Source organism: Phyllostomus discolor, chromosome X (assembly GCF_004126475.2).
Source record: "Phyllostomus discolor isolate MPI-MPIP mPhyDis1 chromosome X, mPhyDis1.pri.v3, whole genome shotgun sequence".
NCBI classification, from domain to species: Eukaryota; Metazoa; Chordata; class Mammalia; order Chiroptera; family Phyllostomidae; genus Phyllostomus; species Phyllostomus discolor.
The window spans coordinates 20,071,993-20,082,848 of record NC_050198.1 but is presented as its reverse complement, the minus strand read 5'-3'; the positions used below and the strand labels follow the sequence as shown (position 1 = coordinate 20,082,848).

Below are 10,856 nucleotides of genomic sequence, written 5' to 3'. Positions count from 1 at the left end.
GTCCATGCATAAGTAGTCTACCTTAAGTGACCATCAGTTGCTTGTAAACAGACCAGAAACTAACTTGTCAGTACCAAGCTGACCTGAATAGTTTCTCATAGAATTAAAAGACGATTGCATCACATGATGAATTGACATATTCGGAAAGAATTACTAGTTTACTGAACTTTAGAGACAAATAAGAACTTAGATCAAGGTTTCTTAGTCTAAGCACTACTGATATTTTGGGCCAAATAATTTCTATTTTATTTTATTTTTAAAGATTTTATTTATTTATTTTTAGAGAGAATGGAAGTGAGGGAGAAAGAGACAGAGAAACATTGATATGAGAGAGAAACATCTATCAGTGACCTCCTGCATACTGACTGACTGAAATTGAACTGGCAGCCCTTTGTTCTGCAGGAAAACACCCAACCAACTGAGCCACACTTGACCAGGCTGGGGCAAATAATTTTTTTAAAAAATTAAAATGTTTATTTATTTAAGAAAGAGAGAAATGAAGAGAAAGAGAGAGAAGGAAACATTGATGTGAGAGAGAGACATCGATCAGTTGCTCCAACCTTGGTATTGAACCCACAACCTAGCGATGTGTCCTGGTGGAGAATCAAACCCCCAGTCTTTTGGTGTATGGACTGTGCTCTAACCAACTGAGCCACATCAGCAGGAACAATTTTTCTCGTTGTATGGGGCTGTCTAGGGCATTGTAGGATGTTTAGTACCATTCCTGGACTTGGTGCACTAGAAGCACCAGCAGCACTCTACTTCAGTTGTGACAACCTGAAATGTCTCCAGATTTTACCCAATGTCTTCTGGAGAACAAAATCCCTTCCTTCTGAAATCCACTGCCTTGAGAATATCTGGTCCAATACAGTCACTTCTCAAGGAGATAACTTAAAGCCAGGTAGATAAAATTACTTGGCAAAGGTAACTAAAAGAATTATATAAACATCATTATAATTGAATAATAATTTAACATTATTACTTCTAATTCCACATTCATAATGTATTTTACACAGCTCATGTAATAAGCATATTCACTTGATTTTGGAGTTGCTATATAGATTGTGGATTTGAGTAACTACATCTCACAATGTAGGTTTAGTAGGTGATATTCTCCCAGATGAACCAAAGTTTCAGATGCAAGTGTTTTACTAAGGATTTGCTCCCAAGAGGCAGGATAGAAAAGGGGAAGTGGTCAAGTAAGCATATAATTTCAGGTGAGGTCTCAGAGTCAGCCTAATCCTGTAGGGAGCTCTGGAACATAAAGTACACCTCAAAAGGGTTTTGGCCTTGAGGCCAAGAAGCTTTTCTGTTGTTGACTATGGACCATTCTGGGATTGGGTGAGGGAATGTAAATTCCTAGGCACCTCCAGTTCTCTATACTGGAAAGGAGGCTATGGATTGTCTGGGGGCTGGGAGGGGATAAGAGGGATATAAAATCACTAGTGATTTCTGATTCTCAGTGTGAATAAGGAGACTTCATGCCCAAGAGTACCTTTCTGAAGGTTAAATGTATAACACCTCAGCAGCAAAGCATGAAGAAGTCTGGAAAGGGATGCACAAAGCCAGTAAGAGATATCTGAGGGTATCTGGGCAGGGCACTAACAGTGTTTTTATTCCAGTGGTATTGTGGAAAAAAAAAGGAATTTAGAGATAGAGAAATATATATTCAAGTTCTGCTTTTCTACTTACAACATGACCTCAAGCAAATTACTTGAATTTATAGACCCAGTTTCCTTATCTTTAAACTTGATGTGATAACACCTAGCCTAACTCATATGATGTGAGAATTAAAATATATAATAAATACAACACAGAGACCATATAACAAGATTATTATTGTGTTTTTTAATTCATGAAAAAATATATATCTCCATTTTGTTTAGGTTTTTCTACATTTTCTTTCATTATGGCTACAAAATTTCTTTGTGAAGGTCATATATACGTTATGTTAGATATATTCCAAGGTATTTGACGTTTTAAATCCTATTACAGATGGTATTTCTTAATCTTATATTTCAGTTTTTTTCCTGATATGTAGAAATGCAATTTATTTTGTTTTAAGGAATTACTATCTTGAAAACTCATTATTTCTCAAACATTTTTCTTAGGTTATGTTGGATTACTCAGATACATAATCTGATCATTTCTGAATAACACAATTTTGTTTTATCCTGTATAATTTCACTCTGTTTTGTTTATATTATCTGCCTTACTGTGGAGGTGAAGAGCTACAATACAATTTTGAATAGCCATGTAGAATATCATTGTCTCAAATTAAACTCTTTCAAAATTTCACCAATGACTGATACTCTTTAGCAGGTTAAAGAACTTTTTTCCCATTACTTGGCTAAGAGGATTTTTTCTTTTGCTTTTGTATGCTGAATGTATGTTTGAATCTATCAAATGCTTTTTTCATTAAAATAATTGTATGAAATTTCTCTCTTATTCTGACCTTGTAGTGATACCTTAGCTTGCCCCTGGTATATTAATGTTTTCATATATTGTAGATTAAGTAAACTTTTATCATGTCTAGAATTTTTGCATATACCTTCATGAGTGAGATTAACCTAGAAGTTGGACTCCTTGTACTTCTCAGTTTTCTGTACCAGGGAACTGGTAGCATGAAACCAAATTGGGAAGTGTTCTTTTTTCCTGTCCTCTGGAAAGGTATCTGTGAGATTAGAATCACTTGTTCTCCATCATTCGAAAGCACTAAAAACCATTTTTCGCTCATCATCCAGGCAGCAGCATTCCTTATAGTTCCTAAGAGTGGGTAGGGTATGAGACAGCTTTACCTCTGGTTCTTCCTTAGTTAGGGCTGTCAGATTTAGCAAATAAAATTGAAGGGCACCTAATTTTGAACTATTTTAACTGTCTGTGTTAGTTTTCTATGGCTACCATAACAAAGTACCACAGACTAGGTAACTTAAACAACATAAATTTTATTTATTTATTATTTTTACAATTCTGGAGGCTAAGATCAATGTGTTGACAGGGTTGGTTTCTTCTCAGGTCTCTCTGGCTTGTAGATGGTTGCCTTCTCCTTGTGTTTTTTTACATTGATTCCCCTCTGTGTATAGGTGACCTAATTTCTCTTCTTCTTCTAAGGATATCAATTATATTGAATTAGGGCCCACCCTAAAGATCTCATTTTAATCTAATGCCTTTCTAAAGACCCTGTCTCTCAATACAGCCACATTCTGAGGTACTTTAAATATACGAATTTTGAGGAAACACAATCCAGCCTATGATATTTTCTATGCATATACACTTTGAAATAAAAAAGAAAAAGCATATGGGATATATTAAACCATTATTTCTTATTTATGTAAATTAAACTATAAAAAATTCAATCATGTATCTCTTTCTTTCATTATATTCCCCTGATGATTTACCACCTTTTAACAGTTTTTATTTTTATAGAATTTGCTTATAAAATTCCTTGAATTTTCAGTCTGTCTTCTGTTTCCATTGTAGCATAACTATAACAGGGGTTGCTGTAACTTGTTTCATTATTTTGTCTTTTGAGAATTCATTAATAAGAGTATATGCTCATCACCAGCATTATGGGCTGGTATACTGAATATGTACTGACATAGTCAACAATTCTGAGAGCTGCTCTTCAAATTTGCTTTGTTGAGTCACATAATACCATCTTTTGTGGCACAGTTCACCCTTCCATTGTTCAGGACTGTGTTGCATCTCTTAACTTTTTTTAAAAAATGTTGTTCACTGACAAAAGAGGACATTGCCATTAATTGTTATCCTTTTTGCTTCCATGATGGAAGAATATTCAGTAACATTTATGTTACTAATTCAAATTCTTCAAGTGATGAAATTCATTTCAAGTGATAGTCTTGACAAGTTTCATAATAATTATCCACTCCAAGTCAAAATTTCTTTCCTTGTTCATTAGTAATGTTGTTCTTTTTTAAGAACAGTCTTGACACATAAAGGGAAACATTTTTTTACCAGTCCTTTGTCTAACACATTCAACAAGTTCCTTTAGTCGATGAAGTGCTTTAACAATGCTGCTCTTCTTGCAAAGTATAATCTTATGTCGAGAGAAACATTAAAAAGTACAAACAAGAAATAAGCAGACTTTGCTCAGTGGCTTATTTGAAAAGTCAACAACAATTTGGGGGCATCTTCTTCAGAATTAAATGTGATATCAGAGCTTCAAATAAATTGAAGTTTCTTTCAACTGCATTTGTTAAAGGGAATCAATAGATTTTGAATGAGAATTAAAGAATTCTAAACGCTAACAAACTCACTAAAATCCTTTCATAAGTCAGTTCAAAAATATAAATGCTGAAGTAAGAATCATTTTGTGACTATTACTTCACTTTCAATAAAAGAACATCAGGTACTGTTTAAATTGTATTAGGGAATGCAGACTGGTGCAGCCACTGTGTGAAACAGTATGGAATTTCCTCAGAAAACTAAAAATGGAACTGCCTTTTGACCTGGCAATTCCACTGCTGAGACTGTACCCTAAGAATCCTGAAGAACAAACCCAAAAGAACCTATGCACCCCAATGTTCATACCAGCACAATTTACAACAGCCAAATGCTAGAAGCAACATAAGTTCCCATCAGTAAATGAGTGGATGAAAAAACTGTGGTACATTTACACAATGGAATTCTATGCAGCAGAAGGAAAGAAAGAGCTCTTACCTTTTGTGGCAGCATGGATGGAACTGGAGAGCATTATGCTAAGTGAAATGAACCAGGCGGTGAAAGACAAACACCATATGATCTCACCTATAAGTGGAACCTAATCAACAAAACAAACATGCAAGCAAAATATTACCAGAGACATTGAAATTAAGAACAAACTGACAGTAATCAGAGGAGATACTGGATGGGGGAGTGTTATCAAGGGACATGTACAAAGGACACATGGACAAAGCCAAAGAGGGTAGGACTGACGTGGGAGATGGGGATGGCTGGGGTGGGATGGAGTAGTGGGGGAGGGGGGAAATGGAGATGACTGTACTTGAACAACAATAAAAAAGATAGAAAAACATTTTTTAAAAAAATTTTCTGTGGGAGATCCTTTCCCAGGAGGAATCCTACTTTGATGGGTATATCTTTTGATAAAGAAATAGGAAGTGAAATGAAAATTTAAAATAAAAATAAATAAATTGCATTATGCAGAATACAGAATACAGATAGTACAGCCAGCATCTACCACAGAATCATGCATACTTTTATGTCAACCTTAACCACTTTAATTCATTAAGTCCTAAATAAAACAAAAGGAGGTCTGCAAAAAAATGTTCTATTATTTCTCAGGCCACATCTGCAAAGGACTTTACTCACAATAGTCTTGTAAGAAATCCTTCTCTTCTGTGGCCATGATGTCAAAAAGGTGAAGTATTTAAATCTTTGATGATCACTGTAATAATAAATGGAGCTACTGTATTTTTTTATTATTGTGGTAGATTTATCTGATTTTGCAACTTCAAACTTTTCTTCTACTTTAAGGTGAAAAATCAATAATGATATACAGTACAGAAGGCCATTACAACTTCTGCTGTGATAATTTTATCTTTGTAATCTGGATATCTCTTAAACAAAAAATGCACTATTTTTAAATATAATGGGTACTAGTTAAGGAAATCATACCTCTCTCATGCTCAGCTGTTAGTATATGCTGGTTTATATCTGGATTTCCACCTTTTCTATATTGAATGAAGCATTGTATATGGCACAAAAACTTTGAAAAGGCTTATTCCTTATTTAATAAATGTCTACCATTCTAAAATTTATCACAACATTTAAACTTATGCTTGGGCATTTTGAGGTTCAAATATACACAAAACTAGGTGAAAGCAACCATAACAGGATTTGAAAAGACTGAATTTGAAAATCTCATGACCACATCAGTCAATATGCCTGACACTCACAAGCCTGAACAAATCTGTAAATAGAGTTTGTTGAATGGTTGAAAGGGTTGTGAAATTGTGAACTAAGAATAATTTGAAATCCATATTTGATACAAAAAAGGAGAACTTGTCATTGGCTTGAGGGGAGATTAGTATTGTAAGGCTCATTCTTCCCAAACAGTGCCGGAGCTGATCTTGTGTGAAGTTTTGATCAGTTTGGGGATTCAAGAATGGAGGATGTTCAGAAGCAGAGTGTTAGGGATCAGCAGACTTACAGCTGTGTTCCAGCAGTCATTAGAATAAGGCTGTTATAGACCCACTGACTTTCAGAAGCATGGCCCCTGCACAGAAGAACTTGCTGATTGGATGCTGCCTGGAAGTGTGAAACTGTTGCAAATTGGATGACTTTCAGGACAGCTGTTTGTGAGGGTATCTCTGATTGGCTGATTTTCAGAAGCCTGACACTTACTTTCTGGAGATAGCCATTGATGGGTTGATTGCACTGATTATGTATTTACTTGTTCATGACTTGGGACTAGGGCCTAAAACGGGCTCTTTCTTTCTGAAATATTTCCTTTTTTAAAATTTTAAATACCACCTCCCTCACCACCAAAAGCTCTGGAGAAAGCAGACCTTTATTTGTAAAGGTAGGAATTTTCCACACAAGTGATTTAATCACAAATCACTATGGTTGAAAAATAGCTCTAACTGCTAAATTTGTGTAACTTACTGAAAAAAAAAACCCTGAATATAGAACATTAGGGTGTCCTGACAAAGTTGATATAGAACACAGGATAAAATCCAATAGAGCACATGTCCTGTGTGTTCAGGACTATTGGCAATCCTAGATGAAGTCCACGTCTGAGGTAGGGTCTTTCAGCACTGAGCTTTCCCAGCAGCATTCAGGGAGCACCCTGGAGTGCTGTGGGTATCAGGGCCCACTCTCCCCAAGGGGAAGAAAGGGCTGAGTAGACAGGACTCTGGGATGGTAATCCCTACTTTACCTAAACTGTTCGATCTTCCTTATGTCTACAAGATGCTAAATTCTACATTCAGATCTCTGCCTGACAGTCTGCCTTTAAGTTCTCTGGACTTTTCTTTTGCTGGTGGTTTTCCTCATGAACTCTAGAAACTGTCTTCCCCCACCACCTTCCTCATGCCCCTCACTAGTTGAGAATGTCTGGCCCTAATACCTGTTACCTGATTATTCTCTTTCTTTCTCAATGTAAAAGAAAAATATCTTGTTGACATCAGTTTTAAAACATGTTCAGAGAAATCCTGTGACTCAGAACATTTCTGTAGAAAACTAGCCTTACATGGGCAAGAGAGTAAGTTAATTTTCTGCACAACCTAGTTAGAAAACAAGGAGATACAATTTAATATAACTGTGAAACATTTTTAAATATATAAGTTTGAGCAAAAGTTAAAGGATCAGAAAAACAAAATGTGAAGAATATAGGGTATTTACAGACATTGATTTGTGAAAATGTGAATTGGTAGATTAGTGGGATGATACTTTGGCAATATTTATAAAAATTTACAATTTTCATACCCTTACAAATTTATCCCAGTTTCTGTCTGCTGTCTTTCCTGTGCACATTTCCCCAAGAATTGATGTCCAAAGATATTGATTTCAGTTCTGTTAAACATGGGAACTAATAGGAACTTCCAGTTGTCCTTCCAACAATGCAACTCTCTTTTCATTCATCCACTCCCTTCAAAACTCTAGGCTTTGCCTAGTTTGCCAAATTATATTGAACATAACCTATTTAAAATGTCCTCTGAGTGATGTGGGCTCTGGTCTCCCAGCCTCAGGCAAAGAGTGCCAGATTCTGGGTATCTTACCTCAAAAAGGTAACACCCTTATTTCTCACAAACTCCTTGAAGATGATGTTCATAAAATACCAAATTTGTGCATTGTGTTTGACTGCACTTGGACAACAATATAGGATATCTTCTTCTCTTCTTTCAGGTGGGATCTGGTTTACCCATGATCCCAAAGCAACTAGTAAGAAAAATTTCCCATTCCAGGCCCCTGCCCACCAATCCCACAGCCTCATCTAGTGTACCATGCAGTTTAATTTAAAATTACTTCCTACTGAAGGACGTGCAGTTGCCCAAGGCCTCAGCTTGCCTTGTCCCAGGACCTTTACACTTGACTGCCTTCACACAGACCTCTCCCTCCACCTCCTGACTTCTTTTGATGTTTTCTTTTGGTATTAAAGGTTACCCACCACTGTCTTTACATGATCCCTGTTCCTAGTTTCCCTAGTTCTATGGGTGGGCAGTGGGTCTTGTTTATCCTAGCCTCCCCTGTACTAACACAGTGCTTTCCAAAGAACAGATGTTGAATTAATGTTTGGGGAATAAATGAGCCAGTGTATGTAGGGTCTAATTTATTAAGCTTTATGTCTCATACATTCTTAAATAAGCTAGAAAAATACATGTATATGTCATTTAATTTTACAGAACATCAGATTAAAAGGAATAAGAAAACCAAGAATTGTTTTTTTTCTTGAACCCAACTGTTTTCCTGCTGAGTTCTCTGACAGTTCCAAGGTAAAGTCTATTCAAATGTCATGTTATCTTTTCCAGAACACAAAATAAGACAGTGAGTTTTGCAATTTCATTTATAAACAAAGGAAACTTGTATTCTTAAATTTCATAAATAGCAATAAATAAATATATGGCCAATGTCATTCATAAAGTTAGATTCTGAAGCTAATGAAATATTTATTAAAAAGAACATTTGAAAACTCTCTCCAAATAAGATAAACTTCTCTCTTAATCATATAAAAGAGTGACACAAAGATGTAATATACTATGTTCTTTACAGCTGTACCCTAGCACTCCACTACCTCTTGTGAAGATTCTGCCTCAGATTTGATTAGGGGTAGGAGGAGCTACTGGAGGTGGCACTGGAACTTGCCCTGTCCATGGCAGTAGTGCCTGTCCCTGCTGAAGCTCAAGCTTGGGCTCTCTCTTCTTCATCTCTCAAAGCTTCCTCATACTGGGATGGGAAGTCAATGGGATCAGATCCATTGACCTTGGCCAAAAACTCCAGCAATTTCATCTTGCTGACTTCAGCATGGGCTCTTGGACCCCACAGGAACTCATAGCATGGAGGATCACTGTTGGGCACCTGGTAGTACTGTAGGTATTTTTCCTTCACCAAATCTTGGGTGATGAGTTTCCTGGGTTCCCCAAAAACGAAGTGATTTGTCCCAGGATGTAAATTCATTGTATTTAGCACTTCCCAGAGATCCTCTTCAGTGGCACTATTGCCCTTCATGAAGATCACACCCAGGACCATTATCAGGAGGCTGGTCTTGGGCACCCCCTCATCACTACTCAGCCTTGGATCATAGGTGAGGCCTAACTTGTTAATAAGGGCATAGCTGTGGCTGGTTGGGTCTACTTCCTTCACATCAACGCCAAAGACCAGCTCCATGTACTCATAGGCTCTCCTGAAGATCTCAGGAAAGTCATCCCTATACTCTTTGATAACAACATCAATCATGTCTGCCTTTGTGATCAGCTCAAACATTTGATACTTGTGCAGCAGGAACTGCACCAGCAAAGTCACCTTCTCATCTAAAGGGTCTTCAGGCAAGCTCTCAGTTTCCGACAGGGACTTTGAAGAACCTGAACTATCCTCCTTTTCTTGACTGCCAGAGCTCTCATTTGATTTACTTGATGAGATGAAACTGAAGACAGTGGAAGTTGAACAGGCACTCTGAGGACTTAGTGGGCTATTGGGTGTGCCAGCAGCCAGAGGCTCCTCCAGGTTATCAGGCACTAGAGTACAGGAAGAGGAGGATGAGCTCTCCTCCGTTTCTTCAGAAACCCATGTAGCATACAGGTCCTGGGTGTTACTATGGGCATGTTGTTCCTGTGAATCATGTGGAATCTCCTGATGCTGAGACATGGTCACTCTAGTAAGTGGTAGCAGGTGTGAATTTGGCAGGAGGGAAGATGAAAGGGGTCCACAACCTAGGGAGAAAGGGGGATGTGAGTGGTCTCATCTTGTGAACTCAACTCAGTCTGACCGTTAGGCTGCTAGAGCGCTACAGTCTGACTATTACTCCGCTAACTTCCCGGAATGACAAAAGCGATGGAACTTTATTCAGTGGGGCCCCCTCTATTCTGAGATTATTGGTCCCTTCATTCAATGTCCTTACCTTGACACTTGGTCAGTCCTAGAACTCTTTCTGTTGATTGCGGCTGCGTCTTTCCGTACAGGCCTCCACCAACGGTACTCGAGACCGGAAGTTGGAGGATGTCCCGTCCAAGCTTACCCCCACTTGCAGCTCCTTCTGTTGACCGGGCTGTCCCACCCTGAGAGCAGGAGTAAGGTTCCGTGAGCTCCTTATATTCTTGGATATTTAACCTCATTCAGTGTCTTCCTCCAGTGCCCCTTTAGAGGGCCAGGAAGAGGCCAGGGATTCCTTCTTCCACAAAAATGAGGTTGTGCCCCATACACCAAGACCCTCATCACCACTGTCAGACTCCCAAGAGACCAGAGTCAGAGGAAGCCTCTATCAGAGTTACTCTGGAGCTTCTCACCACCAACAACAGTGGCAGAATTCTTGGAGCTTCCACCATTCTGCAGTTCATGGTGGTCTCTGTCCCAGCCCAGTGTCTTAACTGGGGCACTTCCCACTGTTAACATGAGGTTGCACCTGCTCAACTCAAGGCCCTCATCAGTTTTACACTCTTGAAGCGCTAGTCAGGGGATGCCACTTGTAGCCGCCTCCGCCCAGAGTCTCCCAGGATTGAAAGCAGGAGTAGGGCTGTATGTCGCCCTTCTCATCTAGGGTAACTGGTTCCTATAGCCCTCAATTAGGATCTATACTATGGCTGCAGTCCTTTTGATTAATTACTTCCTAGGCAGTGCCACCTCTCTGACAATCTGTCTGCACTTACTACACTGTGACTCTTATAGAGATTAAGTCCAAGTTC

General features: G+C 38.2%; 1 protein-coding gene across 1 annotated transcript; it reads right to left on the bottom strand.

Annotated features, from left to right (window-relative positions):
- Window positions 1-8,859: 8,859 nt before the first annotated feature.
- LOC114505655 (melanoma-associated antigen B16-like) lies at window positions 8,860-10,289 on the bottom strand. Its single transcript, XM_036016890.1, has 2 exons — window positions 10,076-10,289; window positions 8,860-9,887 (listed from the first exon to the last, which is right to left on the bottom strand). Exons 1-2 carry the CDS (start codon window positions 10,287-10,289, stop codon window positions 8,860-8,862), a joined length of 1,242 nt encoding a protein of 413 aa, XP_035872783.1.
- Between the last annotated feature and the right edge of the window lie 567 nt (window positions 10,290-10,856).